At 37.1% G+C, this 20,718-nt stretch overlaps 1 protein-coding gene across 1 annotated transcript in view; it reads left to right on the forward strand.

The window, feature by feature from the left end:
• The window catches only part of LOC132158489 (polypeptide N-acetylgalactosaminyltransferase 1), a 91,913-nt gene that overhangs the window by 61,278 nt on the left and 9,917 nt on the right, over nt 1–20,718 (forward strand). The window contains exons 5-9 of the mRNA XM_059567922.1: nt 7,537–7,703; nt 16,245–16,452; nt 17,362–17,532; nt 19,638–19,755; nt 19,880–20,060. Coding sequence (XP_059423905.1) covers nt 7,537–7,703; nt 16,245–16,452; nt 17,362–17,532; nt 19,638–19,755; nt 19,880–20,060 — 845 coding nt within the window. The remainder of the gene's footprint in view (nt 1–7,536; nt 7,704–16,244; nt 16,453–17,361; nt 17,533–19,637; nt 19,756–19,879; nt 20,061–20,718) is intronic.

Below are 20,718 nucleotides of genomic sequence, written 5' to 3' on the forward strand. Positions count from 1 at the left end.
AATAATATTATTTTTTAACCATATCATTTTATTCCATTTGTGTTTGATTCCACCATGCAAACGGGTCAAATAACAGTTTGCCCATGGTTTTCCATGTTGATGTGACAGAATTTAAGCGATTGGGGATGCGCAGTGTGGGGTGTGTATGCTGCAGCTGGAAAAGAGTGAGTAAGTGAGCCCGTGAGAGTCTGCCTCTGATTTTCTCTGCAAATATGACCTCATATTTGCTGAGAGCACATGGTCTGATGTGTTTTGTTGACTCCACAGCTCAAAAACATGTATGGGAAGAAGAAGGATCCATCATCTCATCTCTCTCTCTCTCTCTCCCCCTCGTTCATTCTCCTCACACACAAACTGATAAATCTGCAGTAAATCTGCTTGATGCGATCATGTCAACATGCACCAAGAAGGTTCCCGGCATCTTGTGAAATCCATGTCATGAAGGGTCTGGGCTGTTCTGGGGTCCACTGAGTGTGTATAGAAAATCCATGTACTCAAAATCAGCTTGTCATAAGTATAGTCTACTGAATACATAATTTCTATCAAAATATGAAGCAGACTTCCCAGAAAAAGTAATCTGAACCTTAAAAAAAGCATCTTTCTACATTGCCAGACATTGAAAATTAGCTGTGTATTCTGATAAAATGATTCACAAGCGAGATTGGTGATTTATTCTTGTTGTCTCTGCATATATAAGCTGGGGAAGGAAAACTGAAGCACTTCAGCTTTAAGGATCGTTTTTCGTCTGGTTCGAGGATCAGATTCTGATTGGACTGATTTGACAGTATCTTAGCAACGCTCTTCAAACACGTCATATTATGCTTTACTGTGCATCAGCAGATAAACCTTTTCCCAGTTACCTCTCTGTTTTCCCTGACCTCCTGCTCTTTTCCTTGTCTTGCACACACACACACACACACAAACACACTCTTATCGCCTAAGTGCTGTGTGTGATGTGTACTAAATTACTGGTTTGCTGCTCTGAATGGAGTAAAATGGAATACATTAATCTGTTTCTCTAAATTACATATCAAAGGAGGACGAGTGAGAGCTAGAGAGAGAGATCTGATATCAAAGATGTAAGATATCTCAATCTTTACAGAAGGAAGGAAGTGGAATAACTAGTCAAGAAAAAAAGGAAAGTGGAGATGAAAGCTACTGAAAATGTATCTGCCAAAGGGGAAAGTAAGTGTGTGTGTGTGTGTGTGTGTGTGTGTGGGCAAGCATCTTCATGTATTGGTGCCTGTTTCTTCCCAAACACACCCCTGCATGAACTGTGCCAATACTGTGTCATCTAGATGATCCTTGAAACCTTGGCAAAACAGGAAACTGAAAATGAGTAATTGAATGCAATAAATGAGTTTCGTGTTTGTGCTTTTTCACATTTTGTCAGTGAAACTGTGGCATTCTGAAATCAGACATGGAAAACATCTGATGTGATGAGTGGATATAATTTGGTTACACTTTTTGTATATGGAAAAAATATAATACATTTAGGTACTGGGTAATATTAATTACCTACATGTACTTAATATTGTTACATATCTGGACTTTTTTAGTGTGTCTTTGCCCCTGTGACCCAGTTTCTGTCTTCCGTGTTTAGTTTGATTAGTTCCCAGGTGTGTTCATTCTATTCCCCATGTGTTCCATGTCCCTGTTGATTTAGTGATTCCATCCACCTGTGTTTCCCCATCATCCCATGTATTTAAACCGTGTCCTTTGAGTTCAGTGTTATCGGGTCTACTTACTACTTACTAACCAGTGACTACCAACTTACGTGTGTCTACCTCTGTGCTCCATGTGTTGGATTTAATAAAAACCTTATTTCGTGTATCTTCGGCTCCGTGTTCCTTCCGGCAGCGTAAACGGTAACAAATATATGGTTAGAGTTAAGATTAGGGTTTGGGTTAGGGTTACTTGCATGCAATTATGCATAATTATTGTTGTTACAATAGTAAGTAAACGTAACGTGTAACAAGGACACCTTAAAATAAGGTGTTACCTAATTTAAACCAGGGTTTAAAAACAGTTCAGCAAATAAAAACAAACAATTTTTGTAAAATTATAAAGTTTATTGTAGCTAACTAAAACTGAATTGAAAACATATATTCATTCCATATCAACTGAAAAAAGCAAACTTATTTTATTTCAGTTAGATGCCAAGGCAACATTTCTTATTTTCATTTAGTTTGACTTGATGTACTAATGAGGACAACTAAAACTATTAATAAGTAAACTATGACTGAAATAGAATAACTATATAAAAATAAAAAATAAATAAAAATGACAGACACCACTAAAACTTCAACTAAAAGGAAAATGGAAAATATATCAATAAAAATAAAAAGCAAATTCACAGTGTGAATAAAGACTTGAATGAAACTAAATATTAGACCAGTTTGATCTGGTCTGGTTCAAGTTGCGCGAGACAACAGTTAATTAAAACATAAGTGACATTAAACAATATGTCAAAATGACAGAGCTCACTGAAAAAAAAAATGATTCACTGAATTTACTAAAACAAATTTAACGTAAGTGGTTGCAATCAATTTATTTTAGCTACATTTAAATAAATTTAGTTGACTAACTTTCAACATTTATATATATTTTTAATTAAATGTAGCTAAAATAAATTGTTTGCAACCACTTACCTTAAAAAAAAATGTATCATTTTATCATAGTATCATTTTTCTTTTCAGTGTTGTACACATCACAAGTGCTCAGTGTTGTTTGTGGTAATGAAGGCTGCTGTCTCTTCTAATATTTTTAGCTCTATTTTTAACTCTTTCCGCTACATTCGCATTATTTCTCTCCCCGCTGAAGACGTAAAGCACCCTGTTGCTGATTTAAAAGAGCTTCAGTCAGATAAACAACAGTAGCGCAGAAATGGCAATGAGAGATTGATACTTTTGTTAGAACGCCACTGAAAATGAGAATGCAGCAAGGGGATTCGAAAACAATAGACATCTGATTAAACAACTGATCCTAACTTAATATTTATATCCACTTTGCATGAACTGATGAAATATTTTAATATGATTTTGTAGAAATATTCTCAGACGCCGTTTTTTGGCCACATTTTGACAAGTACTTTTACTTTTGCAAAGTTCTACTGTTGTCCACAAGGAACTTAATAACTGTTTGAGGACCTTCGTTGGGAAGGCTGGACCTTTTTGATCATTAATTGAACATCTCTGCTGTAGAATATGATCCCCTTTACAAGATTTGTTGTTGTTTTGACCTTCATAACATGATTAGCTGTTCAAAGGTGTGCTTGATGGCCTGATTGGATGTTCGGCGTACTGTTTAACGATTTCATTAACATAATCACTGGGCGATTCGTCAGCTAAATGATGCATTGCTTGATTTCTCCTTTTGCCTTTTTCATTCTTGGTTTTGGTTTGCCTCCACAGTGTGGCGAGCAAAACGTTTTTGGCTTGTATTTTTGTAATTAGCAAGTTGTGCAGAACCATTAAAAGCATATGGTCAAGACTGTAAACTCGCAGTCAGCTTGGATTCACACAACCACACCAAAACACACGCTGTTTTTACAGTTGTGTGTCGTGTAGAGAGAACAGCTCACAGCTGGGAACAATACTGACCTTTTCTCCTTCACTACATTCCTGCTGTCTGGGAGGGAACTGTGTGTGTGTGTGTGTGTGTGTGTGTTTGATGCTGAGAACTGTACTGTGGTAAGGTAACACAATATTTCCTTTACAGTTTGACAGTCTTTTGTGTTTATATGTCTTTTTTACTTTCTCTTAGATTTGGGAAGCTTTTATTGGCATTGTTTTTCCGAGAAGAAAAAAAAGAGTTTCTGAGGAGTTGAGAGAGGCATGTCTACAAAAAACATGAGAAAATAATTCCACAGATTGAATAAATAAATTAATGTATATATATATTTTTAAATGATTAGTGTTTAAATGATTTTCACTAAGATACTAAAGTTTTGGAGTCAATGAGGGGATGTGAGAAGAGGCAGTGTTTCCACATTGTAATCAATATCAATTATTTAAAAATAATTCATAGACTAAATCATTCAAAAGTTTGTTGTTGGAAAAAGAAAATTATATTTTGAAAGAAGACTCTTATGCTCACTGTAGGCTGTATTTAATCCATCCAGTAAAAACTACTATATTGTAAAATATTATTTAAATTTTTAAATAGCTTTCTTTTTTATTTTAGTAATTTAATATTTCAAAAGCTGAATTTTCAACATCATTAATCGAACATTTCAGTGTCACATCATCCTTCAGAAATCATGCTTCTGTAATATGCTGATTTGATGCTAAAGTAAAATGTATTAATATTATTATCAATGTTGAAAACTGCTCAAATTTTTATTCGAAAATTATTTGTGTATTAATTTTTTCCGGGATTCTTTGGTAAATAAAAAGTTAAAAAGAACAACATATATTTAAATACATTTATATCCATACCTGTATACATTTATTTCAATGTTAACAGAAAGGAGATGTCTGAGTGGGTATAAGAGTGGCTTGACAACCAGTTGAAAGTTTATTTCAACTGCTTTACACATGTACACAAAGGTTTGACCAAATAAAAACTTTAAAATTAGTCAAATGTGGCCTTCAGTCCACAGTTGCCATTTGTAGTCTGTGTTTTGGACTATGAAGCCAGCCTTGGCACCAGCTGGTTGTTTTTGTATTTTCATTTTCTGTTTTGATTCTGTTCTTTGATATGGTGAAAGCACTGGTCAGAGAGATTTGGATTTATAATGTGTGTGTTTGAGATTACGGTGACTTTGAGAACTGATGACTAACCGATCCTCTGTGTCCTCTGGCTGTTATCTCTGATTTAGAGGGAGAGCAAAAGTAAAAAAGAAAGGCTGTCCTCAATTACTCCTCCCAAACACACACACACACACAGTGTAAAATGTGTGTAAAATCACAGTGAGCTGCATCATTGGACTAACTCAATCAAGAAGGATGTCCTGTAAATGACTGAATAACTACAGCTCACATTCTTCTTCCACTGCATCTCTCTTTCTCTCTCTCTTTCTCTGTGCTGAAGTTAAGCAAGATTTGGCCTGGGGAGTGTGTTAAAAAAAATCCTGTATAATATTATGCGTATGTGTGTGTGTGTGTGTGTGTGTGTGAGAGAGAGAGAGAGAGAGTAATGGAAGAGTTCTACAGACCTACGGCTGTTTTGGTCTCTCTCTGATTGCACCAAATATATCCAATTATTCCCAGGGCCTGAGAAATGTGATTGAGCATGTGTGTGTTTCATCTTTGATTCCTTCCATCTTTTGATCAGCCATTCATTTCCACGTTGTCGCAGCTATTTTAGGCTGATTTAGCCTTTGCTCTTAGACACACACACACACACACATGCGCAAATATAATTCATGTCCAGACATATGCTACCTCACCCACTCAACTCACTCACACTTTAATGGTGGTGTCTGTGCTGAATGGAGGGAAGGGATGCATGATCTCCCTGCTTTACAAAATGGATTTTTATAGAGAGACAGAAAATCTAGGAGAACGGACACCAAGGAATGAGAGCTAAATCTGTACTCCATTTTAATCAAGCAGGTGGAAGGGCTGACCAATGAGATGCCTCGGCTGCAAATTAAACCATTGTCTGGGGTCCTGAGATTCAACATCAGGTTAATGAATCTAAAAAGATCAGCCTGTGTGTTTCCAGATGATGAGTTTAAGAAAGATGGGGCCAAGAGGGTTTGTGTTACCGCAGTGATGGGACATGATGGGTTACAACCCATCACCTTCATTTAATTAATTCTGTGTGTGATGGCAAGTAGGTTGGAAGGTGTTTTTTCTCTTTTGTCTCTCTTTAAATGTTTTAGTGTTGTTGTTTTTCGTGTAAGTTATTAATCATTTGGATCATTGTAGGAATGTTTACTGCTGAATGTGGGTGATCACAGGCCAAAATCCCCCAGCTGTGCTAGGGCAAACAGGAAATGGGGCAGGAAGTGGAAGTGTGTGTCCCACTTTAGCTCTCCAGATACAACAAACACTGGCTTTCCTCTTCCTACAACAGCATAGACTGGCACAGTGACCTGCAGTTACATAATCGACAAACAATCAACACATTCTCTGAACCTGCCCACAGACCCTTAAACGACCAATCAGAGCCTATGCTCTGGATGACTGGTTGATATTTAGACCAACGAGGAAGTTGAGGAATGGAATGTTTATGGAAACATTTATTGGAATTTTTAGACCATATTCTGGAATCCGAGAAAGATTGGAATCTCACTTTCTCCCTCTTCAAATAAATTCATTGTGTGTTAAAGAACGTTCTTATTGCCAGAACATTCTCATTTCCAGAATAACTGGCTACAATGAGAATTGATGTAAAATAAAAGTAACAATAAACATTACTGTAGAAATTTTATTTGTACAAGGAAATTACCAAAATTGGCAAATTAAGTAACCTTAATTTAACAGAACTTAAAGTAATAGTTCTATGGTCCTCTTAAAGGGACATAGTGATGATAAAAAAATGATATATTTTTTGTTCCCCAGAAAAACTTTGCCTGAAATTTTTGTGAGCGAATACAACGTTTCCTGGTAGGAACTCAGAGGTTTTTCATGCAAACGCAAATTTTTTATGAGAGGATGCAAAGTTTCTTGAAGCACAAATGCAGTTTCATGGGGAAATGCAAAACTTTTGTGGGTGAATGTAAAACCGGTCTATGCTTTTATACTAATATACAATAAGAAATGAGGCGGGAATGCTAATATGCATTTTATGCTAATATACAAAAACATATTATTATTTTCTCCCCTCTCGTATTTTTTTCTATCACCATGTCCCTTTAGGGGCTCCATATACCCCAAAACCAACTGAAATTTGAAGTCCTAAATCATTAACTGACTATGTCATCTTTTTTATTTGTGAAACTTAAAAATGCTCATATTCAAATTTGATGTGTCATGATAGTTTATAATACAGAAGAACCAATCACATAGCCATCACTGACATCATATGGCCCATTTATTTTCATTGTATGAAAGCGTCAGCATTTCTCTAAACTTCTATTGTTTTTACACAGATATTTTTAGATGAACTGTGCCTTTAAGAAGCTTGAGCTAAAGATACAGACTAGATGAAAGTGCTAATAACAGTAATAATAAATCTCTTAATTGTTTCTGCTGGTTAATGCTGATTGTTAACTCATTTTACACTGAATATTACACCTTACCGTAAGGTGTGACCAAACCTGCCAAAGTTACAAGCATTCATTCATACTCTCTGTCATCATTTATTCCAGTGTCATCTGTTTTTAGAGCTCCTCACACTAAATGAGATGTATTCACAGTCTCTCCAGCGGCTCTCCACTCACCGTTTCTCCATAACGGCCTGTGTGTTTCTGATAAATGCTAATCTCAACTCATCTCAAACAGAACTCTCCAGACCCTGTGCAGTCTGTTCATTTCTGTGCTCAGGAGGGAAGGGAGTTGAGGAGAATTTAGCTTCTTTCAATATCTTGAACTCGATTGTCTGCAAGTTTTGTCCGTTCTCATTACCAAGTTTTATATTTTGCAGGTGTAAAACGAAGGTGTATCCAGACGATCTCCCACGCACCAGTGTGGTGATTGTGTTCCATAATGAAGCATGGACCACTCTGCTCCGAACGGTCCAGAGCGTCATCGACAGGTCACCGAGACCCCTGCTGGAGGAAATCGTGCTGGTGGATGACGCCAGTGAGAGAGGTGAGTTTGCGCACACTAGATTTTGCCAATGTTTTGGAGACCAGATGTTTCCACAAGGATAATAAAACCTGAAATCTCCTACATTGTGGAGATCCAAGGGTCATAAGTTTAACAACTATGAAAACATGTCTTAAAGAGTCATCTTCTGGAATGCCACTCTCTTGTGTATGTGCCTACAACATTTAGTGGAAACTAGAGATTGCGCTTTATAAAGTTTTAAATATGGATATTTTTCAAAAATCATGGGGTAATTGACATTTTTGTGCAAACTATCCCTTTATTTTATGGTTAGTTCCCATCATTTAAGGAAAACAAACGTGCCTAAGTATGTGTGTGTTTGATAAAGCGTTTTCTTGTTTGTTAAAGTGACAGTTCACCCCAAAATTCTGTCATCATTTACTCATGTAACATTACTCATGTTACTCATGTAACAACCTGTTGGATGGAGGCAGATCTGAATGAGATACTGAAGAAAGGGGCTTGGTTTAAGCAGACTACTGGAAGATCAAGTTATGACATTTTGATTATGAATCTTGGATGAATTGTCTAGTTAGATCAGTAACATACCCGTCATTTTGACAGATGTATGTGGTGCTAAATGCTAAGAGGAAGAATGATAGCACAGAAATCTCTTGCATACACAAATTAATGCTCTCACATGGATCTCTAAATTGAGATCAGGACATTGTACTGCAGCACTCCAGAAGTAATGACATGGTTTTGTTTCCACTCTTTGGAAATGCCTGTATCATGTCAGCTCTGCTTTCACTGTGTGTATTTTGTGTGCAGTGAAAGGGAACAGAACACAGGAGGAAAAAGATGGCCGGTGACCTTGTTGCGTATTAACGTCAATGATAAAATGTGATTTACGCACTGGAAATCGAGCGTGTTTGTTAAGACAGATTTATACAGATAGAGAGTGTGTGTGTGTGTTCAGCCTGACGTCTCTGGCTAGCTCTATTGTGTGTCTGCTGTTGTGTGGGTTTGCAGCTCTAGTGTCTTTGTCGTTATCTGATGCACTAACCTGTAATTTGGCTAGATTATGGGATAAGTGGATTAGTAGGTGTAATGAATACATACCTGGAATTATATTATCATTAGCCCACACACACTCTCACATATACAGTACAGTCATGATAAAAGTGGGGGTCCTGTGAAAACCACCAGTATTTTTAGCATAGAGACCCACTATACATATCCCATATTGATTATCAGCCAAAATAAGGTTTTCTTTTCTTTCTTTTTTTTCAATTGATTTTGGATACATATTGGCTGATATTGGAAATTAAATTGTACATGCTCTTCTTCTTTGTTTTTACATTTATGTTACCTTTGATATAATCTAATGCTCACTTATACTGTACATTATAGTTTAGTATTTAAATTTGTATGTTTTTTTAAGTTTTTTAGACTTTTATGTTATATTATACAAAATAGAATTTATTATCTGCGATTTATCAGTTTTTGGCCACAATATGAATCTGAAGATTTATTGCCTTGCTTGTATTGGCCAGAGCTTTTAGAACCTGTCGAGAGTTAACAATTAATAAATAATTGTGATAACAAAGATTTTTTTATTTTTCTAGCTCTCTTATATACTACGCATCTCATTCGCTGTGGTTTAATTTGATTAACGTTTAAATGATATATACATTAGTCTATTGAGTCTAACACCTTACTCTAAAACTCATTAAAATGTCAAAATGACTCATTTTAAATTATAAATCAAATTATCGTATGCATTTCTCCTGCTCTGCAGTGAATCCTGGGAAATCTGATTTAGCTGGTGTTGTACTTATTAGTGTAATTATTCAATCCAGATGTTGACAGACCTATGCTTGATTCTACAGGCGTTTTTTTCCTTAGTCCTGAATCATTTTCTCCATCACTGCACTGCCGAAGCCTCTCCCCTCGTATTGATGTGAGTGCTGAGTGTCGAGGCAGTGATACGACCAAAAACACTGAACTTTTATCATAATATATTGAAACAAACACAGTGAGTGATAATGCTGACATCCAGCATTGTTTCATATTTAGTGGTAGAATGCCATGAAGCAACAGTGAAGCTTTGGGATGTATCGGGTTCACATTTTTAAACACTTACAGAGGGCTTGGGGATGAGGTAAGAAGGTAAAAAAAGAAACAGACAATAAATTGCAAATTAATCTGTCTACATGATTACATGGTACAATTAATTTGTTTATCCTAAATCTAATTGTTTTTAGCAAAGCATGTTTTTAAGAATACACAAACTGAATTAATATAATTATTGTATACAATTTCTGGAGGGGCATCCAAAACAAAACAGTTGTGAAAAGGCTAAAGTTCACCCAAAAAGTACTCAACCTCGTGTTGTTTTAAATCTGAATTACTTCCTTTCTTCTGTGAACCACAAAAGAAGGTATTTTAAAGAATGCATCGAGTTAAAGTCAGTGAGGACGAAAGCAATATTGGACCTTCACTGTACAGTATGTGACATTTTTCAAAATAACTACTCATGTTTCATTAATTTTTTAATGACCCTGTTGATAAGTAGGTGATTATTGAATTATATAATCTTAAAACGTGAAAATATATCTTTAGATTTACATAATATTGCTGCAGTGTAGACAAATTTGATCTTTTAAAGGGACACTTCACTCAAATTCTTGTAGGCTGTGTTGAGGGAGCCACCAAGTTTTACGCTACTGAATCTGAGTGTCACGAGAGGTCAGGAGTGTTTCAGCTGACTGTAGAAATGTGTCCGGTGGGTGTTTCACTGGCATTGGTCTCTTGGAGTGCTCTGACCTCTACGTGACTCTGTTGCCCTCCGGCGTCATTGGAATGGCTGCTGAAAGCCCTGCACGAGTGCTCCATGTGACCCGGCTTGGGGCGTACAGCTCCAAGGTGAAAATTCACTCACAAACAAAAACAGCAGCCAACGAAATGGCTGACAGCACTATGATGTGATGACGCAAACACACATGCAAAAACTAAAACGACCGCATACATCAAACTCTGTTAGGACACTTGCTGTTACTGTTTAAATAGGATGAAAAGAGGAGGATGAAACAAGATTGTCAGTGTTGCAAGACAGATTTGAACCCACGTTGTCTCTTTTAGTACTGCAGCTAAATTTGTCAAGAGTGCACGAATCCAGAACTGCAAGGGGTTTGCAAGTTGATGAAAAGCTTAGTAATGAAATAATGACAAAATATTAAATGTGAAATAAAATGTAAAACCTCTGGGAGACTTTAAAAAAATATTTAGGTCTAAGGGGTTTAGCTGACAAAAATCTTTGGGAATCCCTGCTCTAGTCTATTATAATATGAATAGCTTATTTAACATGTTCATAAAACTGACTTGTTCTGTTTTATATCAGTGAATATCTGCTCACTTCAAACCTTCATTCATTGGAAACGCTGACCTTACAGTTTCAGAGGAGCACTATTTATCTGAAGGACACACTAGAGAAAAAACTTTATCACCCTTTGTGTGTTTTTTCCCTAATCTATTGATTCTTTTTCTCTCAAGGTTTCTCTTTGTATTTCGTATATCCTCTGTTATTAGCTATTGTAATGGAAGGTAAATAGTGAATGTAACTGCTAGATCTATCTTTTCCTCATTATAGATTTCATAGGTGCGTGTCTGCCTTGTATTATTTCTTGTACTATTTTTGTAAGCGAGTTCATATTGCATCTGTGTTGTTGACTACAGGAAGTTGAGTACACTACTATTGGTTCTTGTCTACGCAGCAGTGTGGTTTTGACAATGTGATTTTGTTACTGTGCTGTAAGGCTTTCCCGATTTAATGGATTATTTAAAATGTATTCTTTTGCCACGATTAAATTTTTTAGAAATCGAGGAATCGTGATTTTGAATAAAAAATATTACAAAATGTTAGAATTAGACACTTTAACAATATGCTGGTGATAACAGTAAAGAGAAAAGAATGATACAACCATATGTCGGCACACGTGACGCACTCTATGAAGGACAATACATTTAGCACTAGGCGTCACTCACACAGCACTTTTGACAAAAATGCGACACGGGCAGTGGAATTGGTAAAACATGCAAGAAGATGGAAATGAACTTCTTTTAACTTGAGTGCCATGTCTTTAGAAAGCCGTTTCATGCATAAGATGTTGCAAGAGATGCGAGCACAACAGTCACAACAAATCCATGTTTACACAGAAAAAACAATGGAAAAACAGCGCGATCGAATAAAAAACATGTAAAGAACTTCTGCTGTATGTCTGATATTTTATGTTTGCATCATGGTGACAGGCTGAAAGCTGCTGTTTTTAAATAACTTTTTTAGTTAATAACTATAAAACTTCAGTCATTTTGAATTTGAATTACCTTGACTTTTCAGGGGTTTTTTTTTTTCTTGTATTATTTCTAAACTAATAATATGCATAAGACAAGTTTGTTCAATATGTAGCTGTAGTGTTTGCATCTTTTCTGCAAAGATATTTAACAAGTGATTTCTTTACATTTACATTCATTTACATTTACACCATGTCGACAACTTCATGTGTGCTGCACTTGGAATAGAATTTTCTTTAACTAGACGGTTAATAAAGAAACTTTTTACTTGAATCAGGTTGTAGTTACATCTTCAAGTTGACTAGTTAAAAATCGTAAAAAATCTAGCAAACATTCTGGAAAAATCGCCCAGCCCTACCAGTGTGCTGTATGAGTGTTGGTATTCTCAGTAGGGTATGTGTTAGTGTTGGGCGATATGGTCATTTTTTCAAATCGTCATATCGTCAGCCCGTGAGATTGACGATACACCATATTATCATGCATGGGTGGAGCAAGAGAGAGACTCTTTGTTCTTGAAAAAAATACTTAAAAACATACTGATAAACTAATGTTAAATATAAAAATAAATATATATAGTTGGACGCAACTGTCATATCGCGCGTCCTGTGACAAATTTGCCACATCTACGCACGGAAGTGATCAGTCTAAATGTTCTGCAAAATCAGTCATCGGTGAAAATCAATAGTAGATTTAATTCCAACAGTTTAACACTAATATTGGGCTTATAAATATAAAGTATTCAAAACAGGTAAGTTCATATATTTGGAGTAAAGTAGAATTGAATCTGATGCATCAGTCATACATCGCTCTGGACCGCGCGCCTCATGACGAGTCTGACGCACCGTCACAGAAACAAGAATGAGATGCATCCTAACATAACTGTGGCATTAAACTCAGTTAGTGAGGGCTCGTTTAATATATTGCACATATATAGGCCGTTCAGATTACTTGTTAAAGTGCAATGAAATACCTTATATCTGCATACGATGTATGTCTATTTGTGGATGGAGACTTTCTAACGGCCAAAACTATGTATTTTGCATGCATCACATTATAGTGCGATGTGCATGAAAATAATAACAAGGCGGCAGAGCGAACTTATCATCCATGGTGGTTCTCACGTAGTCCTTCTACGTCATCACCACACAGTGTGCGTTATAAGTGATCAATCTTTAAGAGGACTACGTGAGAACCACTATGGATGATAAGTTCACTCTGCCGCCTTGTTATTATTTTGCCTTTACTTTATTTGTAACGCCAAGAAAGAATTAATCTCTCATGTTTGAGAAGAGCACGTTGCCGTGTACCAGCCATTAAATGTGTGGGACACCAACTCCTCATTTTCTATCTCTTTCATTTCATGGATTTAACGAGATATCCGAGTCAAAGCGGACAACTTCAGCGACTACAGGCTCTAATCCTCCTGCGCCTCGTGCATGGTGTGTGTGTGTGTGAGTGTGAAATGCGGTGCTGAAGTGAAATAGCTGGGCAGTTTGATAGCCAAATTATAATGAGCCGCCTAATAGAAAAAAATTAAAATAGTTATTATAATCTAATACATTAATAGGAAAATTAGCCTAATATCATCTTGATTATCGACAGAGAAATCTGCTTATGTCGATATCTCTGACCTTCGTCGATACACGATACTATCGTCTAACGACACAACCCTAGTACTGTATGTGTATGTTTAGTGTGCTAGTGTGTGCGGGTCAAGTTTTGCCTACACTGTGTGGACCAAATGTCCATACAATGAAGATAAAACTCGAAATCACCTAATCTGTGGGAACCACACAAACATCCTCACAAGGAAAACAGCTTAATAAAAAATACAAAAAAGTCTAGCATTATTTACTCACCCTGATGTCATTCCAAACCAAAGATATTTTTGAAGAACTGTTCAACTGTTTTGGTCCAACCAAGGGGAAAGTCAGTGGGATAAATAGTTTCTGGACCTCAAGAAGTCCCATTTATCATTGTTCATCAAATTGTTCATGGTCAGAATCAAGCAATTTCAGTTGTATCCTGTTCAGTCTGAAATTTTGATTTAGCATCAGCTTCAAGTCAAATTTGTAGTGTTTACCAACAGAAAGCAGTGCGGTTTGAAATTGACTCCATAATATATTGCTGCACTATTATTTTGTGTTTCACAAAAGAAAGAAATCCAAACAGGTTTGAGGCGACAGGACAAAGAATAAATAATGACAGATTTTTGGATGAACTGTGCCTTTAAGATCAGAGGTAGGGGATTAAAAGCATTATTACCTCAGTATAAAACCTATATATGTCCCGCCATGACAGAAAAAGCGCCGCTGGAGTAACTGTAGCCACATCAGAATTTAGTCTGTAGGTGAGAGACTGCAGAGACTTTGCCAGAGTGTTCATCCAAGAGTGCTTTGAAGCTTCATTGAAGCCTGTGGTGTGCACACACACACACAAACACACACTCCTGTCTAACCACTGCAACATTTTGACAGATGCAAAAAAGACACACGGATGTCTTCTTTTCTCACTCTGTCAGGCACACGCACACATGCACCAGTTGGGTCGGTAATAGATTGACTGCGCAGGTCATGTCCTGCATAAGAATAGCTGCCAGCCCCCCTCCTCCCTCATCTGTGCTAATCTGTTTCTCCTGTGGAGAGATAAAGACCCAAATTCTTCCTCTCATCTTCTTGCCGCTCAATTTTGTCCTCTAATGATGTCCTCTCTCATTCTCCTTCTCTCTCTTTCCACCCACTCTCTCTTTCTCCTCTTTATTTCCACTTAAACGACTAGAGGAACAAGGCAGGATATTGATTTACGTGTGCATAGATTTACTCACGTGGATGCAGAGAGCGATGAGTGTTCATTTGAGTGGAGCATCCATTTGACTTGTTTGATACAACATGTAATGTAGTTTGCAATGCATTTAATTTACATAATGTGACATATTTGCACCTTAAAGTGGGAAATATTGCAGGATGGAACTTAGATGTTGTCAGGTTGTCTGCATGTGTGAAGCAGTTAAAGAGACGGATCACCAGGTAATGACATGGAAACAGAAAATAAACGTTTTCTTTCTCGGCTGAATGGGAAACGGTTTCTGTTTCTGGAGAATTTTAGGGGGGTCGCTGCCATGAGAAATCCCTGCTGCTCCTGCTGTCTTTGTAGTTCAGAGCGTTCTGTTCTGTTCCACATATCACACCTCGAATAAAGCATGAGAGAGCACTGTATTGCACAGACGTGTGCTCCTGTCAGGTCTCTTAAAGGCTTGTGATTGGATCTGTGGATGTGTGTTTGCCATACATAGATTTCTTTGGACAGATTTGGACCAGTTTACAGATTTTATTTGGTGCTTTTGTTAAAATAATCTCTAAAACTAACATGAAATTTCTATCATTCTACTCAGCAGATTTGATTATTGTGTTGGACAACAGAAGGCCTTTGAGTCGAAAAGGTTAAGAACCAGTGAAAATACATGTTCCATCTTAACCATAAATTTAACTGTAAATGAATGTTGACTTATCACAGGTCTTCTTCTTTATTGTTTCACAGTTTCAGTCTGTCCTTCAGTCTGTTCCCGAGCACAGTTTGAATAATCTTGTCAGGCCATTCAGTGGCTTTGAACTGGCTTATTTGATCAAAACAGACAGCGTTGGTATCCCACGGCAGTCACTTTAGATCCCTATTTAACGATGGCTGCTGTAGCTGAAGATGTTGTAACACATGATCTGTGTTAAAGCGTTGGAGTCATTGGCAGCGTGAACCAAACCGCCCACAGCAGATGTTGATGTAGAGCAGTACTTGATCAAAATTATTAAAGAAAGGTTTCCTGTACATCGGCAAGACAAAGAACATGCCCTCTTACACACCTTTTTGGGTAATACTCATTATATTTCAAAAGCCTCACTTGAGCTCCACGGTGTGAAAAAAATTGTTGTTGGCAGCCACATAAAAAATAAAATTTTAACGGCAAAATAAACCATCAGCTGGTTGGAGGCATTGATAGACTATTGAATAAATGATCATGCAGTTGGCCAGAGGTAATAAGCAAAACAGTAATAAATGTTCATATGCTCCACCCAGCTTTTCAGAATGTGCCTTGGCTAAAATATGCATTGTGGTTTTTCTTTGCATCTAGAGAGGTTTATCCTATGATGGATATTGAGCGAAGATATGATTTTGATCTATGCGATCTCTATATGTGAAGCAAGTGTATAATTGTTTGTTACCTTTGTGTGCATGTAGACTTCTTGAAGAGGCAGTTGGAGCAGTATGTGCGGAAGCTGGAGGTTCCTGTCAGGGTGGTACGGATGGAGCAGCGCTCGGGTCTGATTCGTGCTCGTTTGAAGGGGGCGTCTATCTCCACAGGTCAGGTGATAACCTTCCTGGACGCCCACTGTGAATGCACCACTGGCTGGCTAGAGCCTCTGCTTGCTCGCATCAAACTTGACAAGTAAGTACTACTACTTTTAAGTTACAACACTTTGAAAATTTAAACATTGTAACCCTACAATCCAAAGCTGACTTTTCTCCCCTAGTAAGCGCTAATGGATATGTGATGGAATAGTATGTGGGATCTATTTCTGTTTTATTCTATTTTTTCAGATTTAGTGTTAGTAGTTGGGAAATAGCGTTCCACTCGTGGTTTGATAGCTCACACATACATGTGGTCACAAACCCCAAAAAATTTTTACCCAGCACATGCCTTTCATTTCATTTCTGCAATTTGTGGTGGAATATAAAAACAAACTAGTCATTTTCGCCCTTTTGGCATGTTGGTTTGCAGAGAGCAGAGCGATCAATAGCTTTTAGAGGTTTTTTTCCCAGGCCTTTATTACATTTTTGTAGTTGGGTTTCACCTTAGGCTGCATTTGTGTCTGAAATGGAGACCTTGTAGGGTATAGAAACATGAACTCACTTTTATCTGATTTTGATTCTTTGAAGATATATGCGGAGTATTTCTTCCCTCTTCTAAACATGCGCACATGTCCACATGCACATGCTGATTCTCTGTGTTGTCTTGCCTCGGGCGGCCTGTTGGGGCATCATTAGCAGATGAAGCTTCAGTCTGCTGAATTTAGGAAAGGAAAGTGTGCCTGCAGTGCCACGATCAATCCTCATCACCTGGGTTAGCATCACAGTGGGCTGCTTGGCGCTGATTGATGACACAAGTTTAGCGAGACGTCCCCTCTGATTTGTGTCTGCATCTGTTTGAGTAAAGAGAGGTGTGTCTGAGCGTATGCCAGCTGAATTCAGAATAAAAAAGGGACATTCTGTGGCGGACAAAACTCATTCTTTCAGGTAGATGAGGTCAAAGCAGTAAAAGTGTATTGCTAATATCACTTGTGTGTATATTTCACAGGAAAACTGTAGTGTGCCCCATTATTGACGTGATCAGCGATGACACGTTTGAGTACATGGCAGGCTCTGATATGACATATGGTGGCTTCAACTGGAAGCTGAACTTCCGCTGGTATCCGGTACCACAGAGAGAGATGGATCGCAGAAAAGGAGACAGAACGCTCCCTGTCAGGTAACAAACTGAAATGCTTATCATGCAGTTAGACAAGTGAATCAGGATTAAATAGCTGTGATAAACCTTACCATGTCCAATCAAAGTCCAAGGTCCGTAGTAGAATCAACTACTGTACTAGTCTTAAAGGGTAGTTCACCTAAAAATGTTGTATAAGTTACGTTTACTCACCCTGGTGTCATTCCAAACATTGGTGCTTTTATGTTTTCCATGAAACGAAAAGGAAAATAAGGACAAGTACTCAAAAAAGCACCATAAAAGTAGTCTACAAAACTTGTGTTAAATGATGACAAAGCCATGTATATTGTAACAATAAAATGCTATTTCAAATAAATGCTGTTATTTTTTATTTTATTTTGTTATTTATTTGTTTGGTTTCGACAAAAACATTAAAGGGATAGTTCACCCAAAAATGAAAATTCTGTCATTAGTTACTCACCCTCATGTTGTTCCAAACTTGTACGACCTTCGTTCTTCCTTTGAACACAAATTAAGATATTTTTGATGAAATCTGAGAGCTTTCTGGCCCTGCATAGATAGCAATGAAACTACCACGTTCAAAGCCCAGAAAGGTAGTAAGGACATCGTTGTAATAGTCCATGTGACATCAGTGGTTCAACCTTAATTGTACGAAGCTACAAGAATACTTTTTGTGCACAAAGAAAATAAAACATTTCTTCTCTTCCATGTCAGCCTTCGACACGGGTTCACAAAAGTACCACAATGCAGTTGCATTGTCTATGAAGGGTCAGAAAGTTCTCGCATTTCATCAAAAATATGGTTTGGAACGACATGAGGGTGAGAAATTGAAATTTTCATTTTTGGGTGAAGTCCCTTTAAGCAGCACAGCTGTTTTCAAAGTTGATATCACACACATAGTCACAGGAATAAATTACAGTTTAAAATACATTAAAATAGAAAATGTATATTTTAAGCTAATACTATTTCACAATATTATCGTTCAAATAATCAAATAAATGCAGCCTTGCTGAGCATAAGAGACTATTGCATTGAAAATATAATCTCCTTTTTCAGACTGTGTCAGCAATGTTCTACTGCTGTTATAAATGTATCGTTGTCCTGCATTTAGTATTACTGTTGTATATCTTTATTGTCACATATGTTCAGTTTCCACATTTTTGAACAATGTAGTGTAATAGCCACTGAGTGTACAGTACATTCGTATTCCGTTTCGACTACAACTTTTTTTCAGATGACTTATTTTTCTACCTTTTTGAGGCCTTTTAATGTAAGAGATAGGAATGTAAACAGTAAGTGAATAGAGGTAGAAATGTCACAAGCCAAAATTGCCAGCATGAGTGCCACGACACAATGAATCACAGAGTATGTGTTAAACAATAGGCAATGACTCCAATTTGTAAGGGGCTTTTAAATGTAAATTCAACACTGTTTTTTTTCCCCTTTCTAAAAGGTATTTTACATGCAACTTAAAGCGGCGAAATATATAAAAGTGTTTCTCCAGCCCTGCAGCTAAACACTGCAGTTAACACAAAGACGAGGGGAGATTTAATCCACACCAGCACTTTGCCGAGAGGAGAGTATGTTTACCTGCTCACCTCATAACCACAGGAACAGAGTAACTCTTAGCCTTCTACTGCTTGATTTCTTCACACGTTGTTTTTATCAGAACACTCTTGACGCCACTCCGCTCTCTAATTTTGTATTTTTTCCCCTCACGACCCATCGTTTTCGTCGTCTCCTTTTTTACTTCAGAGCCTGGTTCTCTGCATGAAAACAGCTTCAGAGCATAACAACAACAGGTTGTTACTTGACGAAAACATGACTGTGAATGAGACGTGCTGCAGGGGATGGATGGAAGGAAAACAGGAAAGAACAGAGAGCGCCCGCTGAGGGAAATGGACGAACACAAGTGAAAGATATTTAAAGAAGGATATGTTGTTGCCAAAATAGGCGCATGTAAACATGTCATTTCTACGGAAGATCTCATTCCCTAACGGCCTTGTTTGTAATAGAGTGAACAGGAGAAGAAGAGCTGTTTTAATAAGATATGATCATTCCCCTGAAGGGCCTGTTTTGCACTAAGCTCTGTTTTTATTTTTATTTTTTTTTGCATCATCTCTCAGGACCCCCACTATGGCAGGTGGTCTTTTCTCCATAGACAGAGACTATTTCCAGGAGATTGGCACATATGATGCAGGCATGGACATTTGGGGAGGAGAGAACCTGGAGATCTCCTTCAGGGTCAGTCTCACTGCTGATATTATAATATTCAACCACCACAAGTCCACTTGTGCATATATAATGCATATAAAGTTATTGATGAATTGTCATAGTCTGAGAACTAATATTTGTCCTTGTTTGTCAGATTTGGCAATGCGGGGGGACGCTTGAGATCGTCACGTGTTCTCACGTCGGTCACGTGTTCCGTAAGGCAACGCCGTACACGTTCCCGGGTGGAACTGGGCAGATCATCAACAAAAACAACAGGCGACTGGCAGAGGTCTGGATGGATGAGTTCAAGAACTTCTTCTATATCATCTCACCTGGTCAGTCATGTTTACATTCTACACCTCATGCACCATGAACAGATACACAGTTGGAAAATACAGAAACACAAACACAATTTCAAGTACACAACTCAAATAGTGAAATGGTTAAACAATATAGACATATGGGCATAATATACATTATATAATATATAACATAATACAATATATAATTTACAATATTTGTCATATGAAGAATAGTGTACATGTACAATATATAATACACAACCTGTCAAAATGTTTTGAACAGTAAGGATTTTAACGTTTATATTATAATGTTTATATTATTAATTCTAAAAGTGTCTTCTGCTCACCAAGCCTGAAATAATTTGATCCAAAGTACAGCAAAAAAGTTATATTTTGAAATATTTTTACTATTTGAAAAACTGCTTTCTATTTGAATGTATTTTCAAATGTAATTTATTCCTGTGATTTCAAAGTTGAATTCAAAGTTAAATTAAAGTATAAATTGCTATAACCCATTTTAAGTTTTAAGCCAAAAAAATAAAAATAAAATTTTTGCCCTTTTTATTAAGAATGTAACATACTTGTTTTATGTTATGAATTGCACTGACTCATTTCACCCATACAACACATGCTATCAATGTTTTGGGAGTCACACATAGTTCAAGAATATAGTAGGACACAATACTGCCAA

Source organism: Carassius carassius, chromosome 15, assembly GCF_963082965.1.
Source record: "Carassius carassius chromosome 15, fCarCar2.1, whole genome shotgun sequence".
In the NCBI taxonomy this organism is placed as follows: Eukaryota; Metazoa; Chordata; class Actinopteri; order Cypriniformes; family Cyprinidae; genus Carassius; species Carassius carassius.